This window comes from Neopelma chrysocephalum, unplaced genomic scaffold (assembly GCF_003984885.1).
Source record: "Neopelma chrysocephalum unplaced genomic scaffold, ASM398488v2 Primary Assembly neopelma1_97207, whole genome shotgun sequence".
Classification (NCBI taxonomy): Eukaryota; Metazoa; Chordata; class Aves; order Passeriformes; family Pipridae; genus Neopelma; species Neopelma chrysocephalum.
Window position 1 is genome coordinate 75,705 of NW_020925848.1, and position 14,640 is coordinate 90,344.

Genomic DNA, 14,640 nt, shown 5'->3' on the forward strand with positions numbered 1-14,640 from the left:
TGCAGGGAACAGCAGGGTTGGGGTTTTGGGACAGCTCCTGCAGGGAAAAACGGGATTGGGGTTTTGGGACTGCTCCTGCAGGGAATGACAGAGTCGGGATTTTGGGACAGCTCCTGCAGGGAACAGCAGGATTGGGGTTTTGGGATAGCTCCTGCAGGGAACAATGGGATTGGGGTTACAGCTCCTGCAGGGAACAATGGGATTGGGGTTTTGGGAGAGCTTCTGCAGGGAACAGTGGGATTGGGATTTTGGGAGAGCTCCTGCAGGGAACAGTGGGATTGGGGTTTTGGGAGAGCTCCTGCAAGGAACAACAGGATTGGGGTTTTGGGACAGCTCCTGCAGGGAACAGCGGGGTCGGGGTTTCACCACTGTCCCACCAGCAGTTTCAGTTTTCCATATGGAAAAACAGGGTTGGGATTTCACCACTGTCCCACCATTGGTTTCAGTTTTCCATGTGGAAAACCCTGTTTGTAATTTTCCCACTGTCCCACCATCAGTTTCAATTTCCAACAAGGAAAACCCAATTATATATATATATAAAATATATATTTATAATGTATTTTGATATATAAATATATTATAAATATAAGTGCAATATATTACATATAATGTAATATATAATATATATTAAGATATTTATTTTATAGCAATCATTATATTAATTAATAAATTAATTCTCCACACCACAAAGTCCCACTCAGGCAGAATTCCTGGGAATCTCCATAAAAAATACATGTTTTTAAGAGCTGAGGGGGAGATTTGAATCACTCACAGCTTCGTGCAGACACCGGAGGAACTCCAGCTCCTGCTTCAGGATTTCCACCCTCACATCCAGCTCCATTTTCCCCATGTAGGCACTGTCCAGTTCCTGGGAAAAAAACCAAAATCCATCATCACATTTACATTCCTTTGCTCCACATCCTCCACTGGAGTTCAGTTCTCGGAGTATTCCCAAAAAACCTTCAGCTCTGGGATCAAATATCGGCCCCCCAAGCTTGGATTTCATCGGAAAAGTGACGGGAACAGAGGGAAGGGGTGGAAAAAATGGGCTGGGAAATGAGCACCAAAACCTGGGGCAAAAAATGCCTTCCTGGGGAACAGGAAAAAGGTGAAAACACAGGTTTTGTTCTTTCTTTGGATAAAAAGTTGCCGAAATTCTCTATTTTCCCACGGATTTTGTTCTCCTGAGCCACCTCTAGGCAGGATTTAACCTAAAAATGACCTTCTGCTTGAGCTGGGGGGGTGAGAAGAGGGGAAAAATCAGCATTTTGGGGTTATTTCACAGAATACCCCAATATCTCGAGCTGGAATATTTGCTTTACAAAGGACCAATTCCAGAGGGAATTCTCCCTCTTCGGTCCCTTCTCTCAGTTCCTCCAGCTGGAATTAAATCCCAGCAAAACCCTCAGCTTTGGAGGACCCTGGGGGTTGTTTTATTTCTCCTTGGTAATTAAAGACTTTCCTCAATACAGAACTCCAAAAATCCATTAGAGCAGGTGAATTAACTCCAATTAAATCCCAGTGCAGATCCCATTTTCAGGGTCTCCAGTTACTCCACCTTTTTCAGCTCCACAAATTCCTCCTCCCGGGCCGTGCGGTTGTTGATCTCGTCCTCGAACCTGTGGGCAGGAAGGAGGTGGATCATTATCTATTATTAATTAATCTACACAATTAATCTATTATTATCAATTAACCTATTTCATTCATCTATTATCCATTAACCTATTTAACTCACTGTTACCTATTTTAACTTTTCGGTCAGGCAGATCAGAAAACAAAAGGGAATCACCCCAAAAAAGTTAATTTAAATCAAGGTTTCAGTTGAATTCCAATTTCTGGCAACTACAGAATGAAGCACTGAAACAACCCACAAAAAAAATGGGATAGACACAGGTTGGTCCTAAATTTAGGAATTGATAGACACAGATTGGTCCTAAACTTAGGAATTGATAGACACATATGGGTCCTAAATTTAGGAATTGATACACACGGATTGGTGCTAAATTTAGGAACTCTGGACTAAACTTCTGGACTAAACTGAAAAATTCAGAGCTGGGGATGGACATAAACTGTCTCTGGGTGCAGCTGAGCCAGAGGTGATGACTCTGCCCAACTTGACCCCCCTGTCCCTCCCACCCACAGCGGGTGCTGGGTTGATCAGGGGAGGAAGAGGAGGAGGATGGGAGGGGAGAAGGGTGGGATAAATCAACAAAAACTTCAATTTTCCTCTTATTTGAGGGGTTCAACCCTCCCCAAACTCCTCCATCCTCAAGGCCAACCCCCCCAGAGCACCCACTCCAGGCTAAGGGTGCAAAGCCGAGCTGGGAAAACCCCAGTGCCCCTTTTTCCCCCCGAATTTGGGGCTCCTTCACCTGTTTTTATACTCTTCCACCAGCTGCAGCATGTTGTAGGCCTCGGGGTCCAGCTGCTCCTTCTGGCTCTGGAGCGTCTGGAGCTGCCGCTGGAGGCTGGAGATGTAGGACTGGAAGAAGGAGGAGATGTTCCTGCTCTCCTCGGGGCCGGAGCTCTGCTGCTGCAGGAGCTGCCACTTGGCCAACAGGGCCTGGTTCTGCCGCTCCAGACACTGCACCTGGAGGGGAAAAGCAGATCCAGAGGGAAGGGATTGGAATCTCCGCCGTGGAAACAGGATGGGAGAGCTGGGAATGTTCACCCGGAGGCTCCAGGGAGAGCTTGGAGCCCCTTCCAGGGCTCCAGGAGATCTGGAGAGGGACTAGGGACGAGGGATGGAGGGACAGCACACAGGGAATGGCTTCCCACTGGGAAAGGGGGGATTTAGGTGGGATTTTGGGAAGGAATTCCTGTCTGGGAGGGTGGGGAGGCCCTGGGATGGATTTCCCAGAGAAGCTCTGGCTGCCCCTGGATCCTTGGAAGTGTCCAAGGCCAGGCTGGATCCCCTTGGGATAGCAGGAGGTGTCCCTGCCCATGGCAGGGGGTGGGATGAGCTTTAAGGTCCCTCCCAGCCCAAACCATTCCACAGTTTCATATTTTCCCCTCAACTATTCCAAGATTGAGCAGTTTTTCCTGTATTCCTGCCTGTTTATTTTCACGGAATCACTGAACATTTTGGGTTGGAAGTGACCTTTTAAAGGTCATTTTCCTTCCCTGGGGGCACCACGAACTGGAGAGGGACCTGGGACAAAGCCAGGCCAAGGGATGAGGGGCTTCCAATTGAAGAGGGGAAGGTTAGATGGGATATTGGGAAGGAATTCCTCCCTGGGAGGGTGGGGAGGCCCTGGGATGGATTTCCCAGAGGATGCCCCATCCCTGGAAGTGTCCAAGGCTGGGTTGGAGCATCCTGGGATGGTGGGAGGTGCCCCTGCCCATGGCAAGGGGTGGGATGGGATGACTTTAAGGTCCCTTCCAACCCAAACCATTCCCTGATTCCTTGACACCGAACCCGGAAATTAAGACCCAAAATTTGGGGTGGAAAAAGGGAGTCTCAGACCCTCCAATTTTTGGGGGCTGTGGATGTTTTGACCTCGTGGGTGTAACCAACCCCTTCTGTGTGGGGTCATTCAGGGAGCCCTGAGGTCTCCCCCTGTCCCAGCCCCCACAACTCCCACCCCAGCAGGGCCCGGGGTCACTCCAGAGGTGACTCCATGGGGGAATTTTGGGGCTGTTCCGCTCCTCCTGACCCCGAGGAGGACTAGGAGAGAAGCCAAGGCTGCAGAGGGAGGGAGAGCTGAGCACGAGGTGCAGAAGGAAAGTGTGGAGGCCTCTGATGGCCCGGGAGAGGCAGGACCCCCAAAGCAAAGGATTCAGAGAAGTTTTGCTTTGCTTGAGGTAAAAAAAACAGATCCAAAGGAAAAACAGGGATATCCAAATCCACCACTCATTTTTCCACCATTTTGCCACCCATAATCCCCAGGCACCGGGATAAAGGGATGGACATTCCCAGAAACCCTTTCCCTGGAAAGAGGAGCGAGTTAATGAGCCGGTGACATCCTGGTGGTTTTATTGTCCTGACACCCGGAGACACTCAGCCCAGGGCTACCAGTGATTCCCACAGCCACCTGTTGGGAGCATCCCAGCAGGAATTCACAGGGAATTCGGCCAAATCCTGGGATTTTGGGGGGAGAAGGTGCAACCCGAAGGTGTTGCCGTGACTCACACCTGCCTCAGCGAAGCAGAGCCCGGGACCCACCTTGTCGATGAAGGAGGCGAATTTGTTGTTGAGGGCCTTGATCTGCTCCTTCTCGTCCGAACGCACCCTCTGGAACTCGGGGTCCACCTGCAGCTCCAGGGGCCTCAGCAGGGTGGGGTTGACGTGGACCTCCTCGATGCCTCGGAGCATCCCGGCCTGTCCCACCCCCTGTCCCTCTGCCCCGAGCCCCTCCCTGCCCGGGCTGGCCCTGGAGGTGCTTCCCAGCCCCGTTTCACCCCTTGGAAAAGCTCCCATGAAGTACCCCCTGCCATAAAACGCCCTCTCGGGTTGTCTCCAGCCTCCAAACCTCCCGTATCCCGCTCCTTCTCCGTATCCTCCGGCGGCAGAGACATTCCTGAAGCCCCCGAGGTTGTGGAGGCTCCTGCTGCCGTATCCCGGCCCAAACCCCAGGAATCTCCCGTCCCCACCACCCAACGTCCCGCAGTGGGCGGAGGAGGAGCTGAAATTCCCATCTCCGTATCTGGAGAAATATCTTCTCATGGTGTCCGGGCGGGAGAGCAGGAGATGAACCGGGTGGAGGGAAGGAGAGCCAGAGGATCCTCAGCTCCGGGAGGGGTGCGGGAAGTTCTCCGGGGAAGTTCTCCTTTATAGGTTGCCGAGGAGCTCGTCTCCATTCCCGGTTAATTAGCAGGTCCCTGCAGTTGTTGATGGGTTTGGTTCATTAGGCAGCAATTAGTGGTGCCCGGAGAGAGGCCGGATAAACACCCGGCACCGGCGGCTGGTTGTGAAACCCCGCAAATCCCAAATCCCTCCTGACTCACCGCCCTTATCTCCCCGGCCTCCCCGCAGCCCTAATTACAGTTATCCCGCTCATCCCGAGGATTGGTCGCTCCCAGATTTCCCCACCTCTTCGGGAATCTCATTTCACGGGGCACGAGGCCTCGGCGGGGTCCGGGGAGGGGTCCTGACCTCCCTTCCCCCCATCCCGGGATCACCTGCCCCACCTCCCTTGGCTTCCTCCCATTCCCAGGATATCCCCCTTTGGCTTCCCATTCCCTCTTTCCTCCCATTCCCAGGATATCCTCCTTTGGCTTCTCATTCCCTCTTTCCTCCCATTCCCAGGATATCCTCCCTTGGCTTCCCATTCCATCTTTTCTCCCATTTCCGGAATATCCTCCCTTTGGCTTCCCAGTCCCTCTTTCCTCTCATTCCCAGAATAACCTCCCTTGGTTTCTTCTCAGTCCCTCTTTTCTCCCATTCCCAGAATATCCTCCCTTGGCTTCCCATTCCATCTTTTCTTTCATTCCCAATTCCCTCTTTCCTCTCATTCCCAGAATATCCTCCCTTGGCTTCCCATTCCCTCTTTCATCCCCCTTTGGCTTCCCAGTCCCTCTTTCCTCTCATTCCCAATTCCCTCTTTCCTCTCATTCCCAAAATATCCTCCCTTGGCTTCCCATTCCATCTTTCCTCTCATTTCCAGAATATCCTCCCTTGGCTTCCCACTCCCTCTTTTCTTCCATTCCCAATTCCCTCTTTCCTCTCATTTCCACAATATCCTCCCTTGGCTTCCCATTCCCTCTTTTCCCTCATTCCCACAACATCCCATGGTAACTGTTCCTTCTGCAGGGACAGGGAAAGTCTGATCTGGTTTCCCTGCTCGTGACATAATAAAAAATACTTTATAAAACTGAAACAGTGTCTAGAAAAGGCAAAAAAAAGACGGAATTCCCTATAAGTTTTAGCTTTAAAAATGGATTTGAATAAATCCACTTTATGGCGGCAGAGTTTTAAATGGAAGATAAAAAGCTTGGAGAGAAATTTTAATCAATTAAACTAATATTTTTAATAGATTTAATTTTAAAAAATTCAACTGATCTCTTTAATTAATTTTAAAATTAAAAAATTAAATTAATCCTTTTAAATAAACCTCCTGCTGTTGTTGCTCCTGCTTTTCCGTGCGGGAATAAACCCATGGACAAAAATTCCCTGTGTGTGGGGTGGCCCCGTTTGGAAAGGGGCTCCTAAATCCCCAAAATTAGAGGCTTGGAGGGACAGGGAATTAAACAGCTGGAATATCCTGAGGTAGACAAGGCTTTGGATGCTCAGAGAGCAGATAAGGGGCTTTTCCCACGAGGACACCGAGTGTTTTCCAGCAGAAACAGTGGAAAAATCCACTTTTCCCTGCCAAAATTGGTCTCCTCCCACCTCACACCGGGAACAGCCTTTCAGACCTTCCATTTGTGCTGATTTGGGAATTAAACTTTACTAATTATCTACATTTAGCCGAGAAATTCAAACAGATTTCCCACGGAATTCCCACTTTTTATAACCCGGTCTCAAAATCTGGCTTGGATTGGGAATTCCGTGTCCTGCAGGGATTAATAAAAATGGGGAACAAACAAAAAGGTGCAATGACCAGGATTTGAAGAGTGGAGGGGGGAAGAATCTGGAAAGAGACTGGAAAGAGGTCGGAGCCAGGTGGGATTTGGGATTTTCTCCCAGGGAAGTGACGGGATGAGAGGAAACCACATCAGGCTGCACCAGGGGAGGTTTAGTTGGATCCTGGGGAAAATTCCTCAGGGAAAGGGTTGTCCAGCCCTGGCACAGGGGTGGAGTCCCCATCCCTGGAAGTGTCCAGAAATCCTGGGGATGTGGCCCTTGGGACCGTGGTCAGTGTGGCCTTGGGGGAAGGTTGGACTCGACGATCCCAAGGGATTCTCCAACCTTAAGGATTCCATGATTCCAAAGGGTTGGCTTTGGTGGCTCCGGGCGCAATTCCCCTCCATCCCCCCTCTTCCCACTTTGTGAGTGGCTCATCCCAAGGCCCAAGGAACCGGGAAATGCTCCAGATCCTCCGCAGGGATCCTGTGGGAAGTGTTCTGACCCGGGGCAGGGAACATCCACACCCCAAACCAGCCAGATCCGGGTGGGACAGCAGTGGGAGAGGGGCCCATCCCCAAAATCCCTGCCCTGGGCACTGGCTGAAGCAAAAGAAGTGGGAATTCAGAGATTCCCAGGGCATCCTGAGGCCTGAGAGATTCCCAACCCCAAACCGGAGGGAGCAGCCGCGGCCCCACGTGCCGCGGGATCGGGAGCGCGGGGTGGGAATTGTTGTGATGGGAGCTGGAGCCGGCCCAGCCCTGGCACAGCACCCCAAAAACCACACCCGGACCTGCTGAACTGGCCCCGGGAACAGGGATGGATCTGGGAGGCATCTCCGCATCCCGAGGATGGAGGGGGAGCTTCCTCTTCCTGCCCTTTGGGATCACGGGTTCATCCCTCCCCCTTCCCGGGGAACAGGGTTTTCCTGGGATCGGGGCCCTGAGGTCGCAGGGGGTTTGTCCCTGTGGGTTTGAAGGATGAATTGCAATCCCAAGGATTTGTCCCCCTTGGAGCAGGGGCAGAAACTCCACGTGTTGTTCCAGCCCATGGGACACATTGGGAAGTTCATCCCCCTGGAGAAGCCTCTGGGACAGGAGTGTCCCCTCTGGGTGGCCTGTGGACCATGAGGGAACCTGGAGAGCTCCTCAGCTCCTTCCAGAGCTGCTCCATCCTCCCTCAGGCCACCGGGATCAACGTGTTGGAACCACCCAGAAATTCCCAAAGGGACCCAAACTCCTGGAGCAGGAGGGATGCAGGAACCGGCCGAGCTCCAGGACCCACACCCCCCTCTGGTCACCTCCGGCCAACCCAACCCACAGGTGGGAATCCTGAACTCCAGGGCTCAGGCTGATGCTCCAGGAAACCCCTCAACATTCCCATGGGATTGCCTGGATCAGCTCCAAACGGGATCATGGAATGGGTTGGGTTGGATGAGACCCTAAAGATCAGCTGGTTCCACCCCCTGCCACCATCCCAGGGGGATCCAACCTGGCCCTGGACACTTCCAGGTTTGGGGCATCCTTTGGGAAATCCATTCCAGGGCCTCCCCACCCTCCCAGCCAGGAATTCCTTCCCAATATCCCACCTAAATCCCCCCTTTCCCAGTGGGAAGCCATTCCCTGTGTCTGTCCCTCCAGCCCTTGTCCCCAGTCCCTCTCCAGCTCTCCTGGAGCCCCTTCAGGCCCTGGAAGGGGTTCCAAGCTCTCCCTGGATCCTTCCCTTCTCCAGGTGGACATTCCCAGCTCTCCCAGTCTGGCTCCACAATCAAGGAATCCTGGAATGGGTTGGGTTGGAGGGACCTTAAAGCCCATCCAATCCCAGCCTGGACACCTCCTTCTATCCCAGGGGGATCCAGCCTGGCCTTGGACACTTCCAGGGATCCAGAGGCAGCCACAACTATGGAAAAACTCCAGAAAACAGAAATAAAAACAACTGAAAAAATTGGGGGGAAAAAAAAGAACTATAGAAACCACAAAGCCTAAAACGACTTAAAACTTGTGGATATCTGGGAAAAATAAACCTCAAATCACCGCAAAATACAAAGGCAGGAACTTTAAAAGCCCCGTTGGCAGAGCAGAGAGCGGATAAATGAGGATGTTAATGGGTTTATAACCACGAAATGGGTGTTACAGGGCAGCCCAGGGCCAGGGCAGCACAGTGGCAACTTCATAAATACAGTATTTAAATTTAATAGCTGCCCCGATGGAGCTGATAAACACACCTGGAGGGAGATGTGGATCTGCAGCTGCCCGAATTCCTGCATAATGAGGGCCCTGAGTCGCCTGGAAGCGGGGTTGGGATGACAGAGCCACTCGTAAAAATACCTTTAGAACCCACAGACTTTCCTTTTCTCCCACCTGGGATCGGCCCCGGCCCCTCCCTGGGTCAGCAAAGGCCGGGAGAGGAGGGAAAGAAAGGAAGGGAAGTGTCCAAAAAATGGTGGTTTTTTCAGGAAAAAGAGGTGAAATGTTGGCATTCAACCAGAAGTTTGGACTGTTTCAATCCTGGAATGTTTTGTCCCGGTTACACAGATATTCCCAGGTGGATTCCAGGGTTTAGGGGATGGGGGGATCACACGGAGATTCCCTCACCTGGATCAGAGCTGGGTGAGACTGGGAACTGCTGTGGAACCCCGGGAAAAATCCCTCTCTCGGGGAATCCTCAGAACTCCAAGAGCTGCCGACACCTGGTGATAAAAAGGGAAGTTTCCTGCGAGGAAACTGTAACTTGAGGGGATCCCAGGAATTCCAGGGAGGCATTTCCGTAAAAAGCTGCTGTTCCACAAGAGGCAAAAGAAGATTTTCCTCCCCGAAATCATTCCTAACCACCCGAGCTCCCAATCCCATCAGGCTGCACAGGACGAATCCCAAATCCCTCCCACCTGGAGCCTTCCCAGATCCCTCAAATTGCGTTTTCCTCACCAGGAAACTTCACTTTTTACTCCCAAGTGTTGGCAAGTCTTGGAATTCTGAGGATTTCCCGAGAGAGGGATTTTTCCTGGTGCTTTAACAGCAGTTCCCAGTCTCACCCAGCTCTGATCCGGGTGAGGGAATCTCTGTGTGATCCTCCTGTCCCCTAAATCCCGGATGTGGGATCCACCTGGGAACGTCTGTGTAACCGGGACAAAACATTCCAGGATTAAAACAGCCCAAACTTTTGGTCAAACACCAACATTTCACTTCTTTTTTTTTTTCCCCTGCCAAAAACCCCCCAAAACACGAGTCCAATTTTGCAATCCCGTTACCAAATTAATGGCTCTTTTAATCTGTTTTAATTAAAGGTTCCTGGTTTCGGGTTGACAGGAAGACAAACAAGTCAAGGACGTCCTCTGATGTTAAATTATCTCCTCACAAAATAACAGCTCAATTAGGAGGTGGGTTCAGCTCCTCCTTCCACCACAGGGATGTGAAAGTTCATTAATTAAGTGGAATATCAGGTGTAAAATAGAGAAGTGGTTTTTCTGCCCCTGCCGTTTTCAACAAGGGGATGTAGGGGAAGCTTGTTATTTTTTTTTTACTTGATTGGTTATTAATGATCAGCCCGAGGTCTGAGCACGTCCCACACTCAGCTGATGCCCTTGGGATGGGGAGGGAGATGGAATCTCCAAAGGGTTCCAAGAGGAGGAGGAGGGAAAGGATGGCATAGAAAAAAAAATAAACACAAAGCAAGAAAAAAAGAGGCTGAGGATGAAACTAGATTGAATCTCGGGTTAAAAGCACCAGGGGACACGAGAAAATGTGATTTTTAAAATTTTTTTTAATGTCTGCAGCAGTTTTTTGAGGGGAAAATGGTCAGTGGAGGTGGCAGCCATGGTATGAATTTACTTGATTTATTAATTTATTGATTGTTATTTATTTTTGTTCTGTCAGGGCAGGGTTTTGATCGGGATCTGCAGAGGCCACAGAACAGCCTCTCCACGGGGTTGGGGCTCGGGGACCTCCTCCCTTGGTTCCCCCAGGGGGGTAGACAAGGAACTGAGAAGGTTCCTGATACGGATCTTAGTCCCATCCCATTTCACAGGAAGCTGGAACAGCAGCTAATCCTGGCAGAGGTTTGAAGCTGGTAAACAAGGTGATTTGGCGTCCTAGAAACCCAGTGGGTCCCGGCCCTGCCTCCCCGGGGAGGTGTCACCACGCCCGGTAGGGTCACCCCACTCAGCGTCTCATCCACCTGGGGTGATATAATGGTATAAATCCCTCTCTGGGGGCAACAAGAAACTCAATTCCTGTCACCGGTTCTGCAGCGGGAGCGGCCACCGGACGAGGAGGAAGAGGTGGGTGGAGATCAGGGGAAGCCACACAAAAAGCCGCAAAACCCTTCCAGGGCCTGAAGGGGCTCCAGGAGAGCTGGAGAGGGACTTGGGACAAGGGATGGAGGGACAGACACAGGGAATGGCTTCCCACTGCCAGAGGGCAGGATTAGATGGGATATTGGGAAGGAATTCCTGGCGGGGAGGCACCGACATGGAATTCAGGGTCAGGGGTGTGAGAGGCGTCTGGAGGACACCAACAGGGTGAGGGGTGTGGGAGAGGTCTGGAGGTCACCAGCATGGCTCAGGTGTGTTTGGGTGAGGTCTGTGGGACATGGGCGCATTCAGGTGTGTGAGAGCAGCACCTGGAGGTCACCAAGAAGGTTCAGGTGTGTTTGGGTGGGATCTGGAGGTCACCAACATGGTTCAGGTGTGTGAGAGCAGGGTCTGGGGGACACAGAAGGTTCAGGTGTGTTTGGGTGGGGTCTGGGGGACATGGGCACATTCAGGTGTGTGAGAGCAGCACCTGGAGGACACTGAAGATTCATGTGTATTTGGGTGGGCTCTGGAAGACACCAGAAGGTTCAAGTGTGTTTGGGTGGGGTCTGGAGGACACCAACAAGGTTCAGGTGTGTGAGAGCAGGGCCTGGAAGACACCAGAAGGTTCAGGTGTGTGAGAGAGCAGGACCCTGTCCCTGGCACAGGCCCCAAACCCTCCAGTGGCATTTTTTGGCCACTTCCCCCACACCTGCACCAGGTGAGTCCCCAGGCCATGGGAGATGGAGACCTGATTCCACCCATGGTTCTAGTTAAGAGTGGGTATTGTCATGTCATGTCGTGTCATTCATGTGCCGTTCATGTCATGTCATCCATGTCATGTCATTCATGTCATGTCATTCATGTGCCATTCATGTCGTGTCATCCATGTCATGTCATGCCATGTCGTGTCATTCATGTCGTGTCATTCATGTCGTTTCATGTCATGTCATGCCATTCATGTTGTGCCATTCATGTCATGCTGTGTCATGTCGTGTCATGTCATGTCATTCCTGCCATGTCATTCCTGCCATGCCACACCACACAGAGTTCCACCCAACCCTGACGGGCGCCAGCAACAGAATTGGTCAGAAAAAGCCGATTTTGGGGCCGCGAGTGCAAACCTTGAGGAACATCAACCTCATCCCAAGCCCAGGGAAGAACCTGTGAGAGAGGAGAGGAGATGAAGATGAAGATGAGAGAAATACCAGCACCCAGCTGTGGAGAGTGGGCGCAAGAAGGAGCAGGAAGAGGCAACTCAGGAAGCAGCGGAGGAGGAAGAGGAGGCGATGAAGGACAAGGAGGAGGAGCAGGAGGAGCAGTAGGAGGAGGAGCAGGAGGAACAGCAGGAGGAGGAGGAAGAGGAGGCGATGGAGGACAAGGAGGATGTACAATAGGAATTGGAGGTCGTGGAGGAGGAGCAGGAGGATCAGGAGGAGCAGTAGGAGGAGGAGCAGGAGGAACAGCAGGAGGAGGAGGAGGAGGAGGAAGAGGAGGCGATGGAGGACAAGGAGGATGTACAATAGGAATTGGAGGCCGTGGAGGAGGAGCAGGAGGAGCAGGAGGAGCAGTAGGAGGAGGAGCAGGAGGAACAGCAGGAGGAGGAGGAGGAGGAAGAGAAGAAAGGCAGGGAGGAAGAGGAGGAGGAGGAAGAGGAGGCCGTGGAGGACGAGGAGGATGTGCAATAGGAATTGGAGGCCATGGAGGAGGAGAAGGAGGAGCAGGAGGAGCAGTAGGAGGAGGAGCAGGAGGAACAGCAGGAGGAGGAGGAGGAGGAGGAGGAAGAGGAGGCGATGGAGGACGAGGAGGATGTACAATAGGAATTGGAGGCCATGGAGGAGGAGAAGGAGGAGCAGGAGGAGCAGTAGGAGGAGGAGCAGGAGGAACAGCAGGAGGAGGAGGAAGAGGAGGCGATGGAGGACGAGGAGGATGTGCAATAGGAATTGGAGGCAGTGGAGGAGGAGCAGGAGGAAGAAGAGGAGGAGGAAGATATTGAATTGTAATGGGTAAATAATTGTCAATTCATAAATTGATCAATGGATCAATTGTAAACCAACAAATAAATAAATTGTCTGAACATGCTTTTGTTGCTGTGTTTAATATTTGTTCTCCGTGGATAGAATTCTCCACTCACTGCGTGTCCCCATCAGGGATTCCTGAAGTTCCGCTGTAAAACCCACGGGACTGTTTTGAGGTTTGAGGGACAAATCCCGCAGAAGTCATGGAATTCAAATTCCATTTTGATTGGTTTTGTTCTCATTTTCAGGGAATATTTCCCGTCCCAGACTCCACTGGCACAGTTTGTTCTCGGCACCACAATCGTGTGATGCACTCGGAGCAAGATGGAATTAGGCTGAGCCTTCGTAAGACCAGGTGAAAATGAAAGGAAATAGTTTATACCGTGTAGTTTGAAGATTATTCTGCCACATGGATGAGTGGTTGGATAAACCATTCGTGGGCATTCATTTGCTCATTGCATCCCAGTAATAAATATAAATAAATATAGTATAATAATATGTTATAAATCTAAAATAAATGGTATATAATTATATATAATTATTATATATTTATATTTAAGATATAAAATATATATTTATATTTATTATATGTAATTATATATAAATGAATATAATATAATATAATTGATATAATATGAATATAGGTATATTTATAGTATATACAATTTATATATAATAGATTGTATATACTATAATATAAATATATAAATATATGCATAACTATAACTATAACTATAAATATAAATATAATATAATATAAATATAAATATAAATATGCACTTATGACATCCCAGCTGAATATTCCCAACCCTGAACAAAGCAGTGCTCCATAAAAGCACTAAATAGTTGGATAAATCATTCATGGGCATTCATTTGCTTATTATATCCCTGTAATGAATATAAATATTATATATTATAAATTATAAATATATTTGTATTTATATTTATATTATATAAAATTCATATCATGTGTCTTATATATAAAAGAAATATAAGTATAAATATATTATTGTAAATGTAAATATCAATAAATATAAATAATATAAACATAAATATAAATTAAAATATAAATAAATAAAAATAAATTATAAATATGAATATGAATATGAATATAAATATAAATATAAATAATATAAATATAAATATAAATATAAATATAAATAATATAACTATAACTATAACTATAAATATAAATATAAATATAAATATAAATATAAATATAAATATAAATATAAAAAGAGATGCACGGAACAAAGCAGTGCTCCATAAAAGCGGATATTTCCTGCTCCCCCCATCCCAAACTGGGAGAATCTCCTCCGTGTTTCCAGTCTCCAACGCCAGGAACCCAAAATCCCAGTGGCTCCTCCCGTCACCAACGTCATGAGCAACAATTAAAACCCCATCCCAGCCCTAATTAGAGCCAATAAATTGGATTTCCTGGGAATCTCGTAAACCCCGCCCAGATCCCGTCCCTTCCCGTGTCCCAGTGCCAAGAACCGGCACCACCCGCACCCTGATCCCGGGTTTGGGAGAAATATCCTGGCTCTCCGACCCCCCCGGCTCCCTGCTCCTGTCAGGGGGTTTGTAGGGAAGGAAAAGGTCCCCCCCGAGCCCCCTTTTCTCCGGGATGAGCCCCCTCAGCTCCCTCGGGAGTTCTCCAGACCTTTTCCATGTCCCAGTGCCAAGAACCCGCATCCCCCACACCCTGATCCTGGCTTTGGGAGGAATATCCCGGATCTCCAACCCCCCTTGGGCTCCCCGCTCCTGCCGGGGGTTGTAGGAATGGAAAAGGTCCCCCCTGAGCCCCCTTTTCTCTGGGATGAGCCCCC

At 49.8% G+C, this 14,640-nt stretch overlaps 1 protein-coding gene across 1 annotated transcript in view; it reads right to left on the reverse strand.

The window, feature by feature from the left end:
* The window catches only part of LOC113961444 (keratin, type II cytoskeletal 75-like), a gene marked incomplete at its 3' end in the record, with an annotated part of 8,500 nt that extends 3,758 nt beyond the window's left edge, over positions 1 to 4,742 (reverse strand). Inside the window, exons 1-4 of the mRNA XM_027671757.1 lie at positions 4,166 to 4,742; positions 2,373 to 2,590; positions 1,559 to 1,619; positions 773 to 868 (exon numbers count right to left, since the gene is read on the reverse strand). Coding sequence (XP_027527558.1) covers positions 773 to 868; positions 1,559 to 1,619; positions 2,373 to 2,590; positions 4,166 to 4,666 — 876 coding nt within the window. The remainder of the gene's footprint in view (positions 1 to 772; positions 869 to 1,558; positions 1,620 to 2,372; positions 2,591 to 4,165) is intronic.
* Positions 4,743 to 14,640: the final 9,898 nt, after the last annotated feature.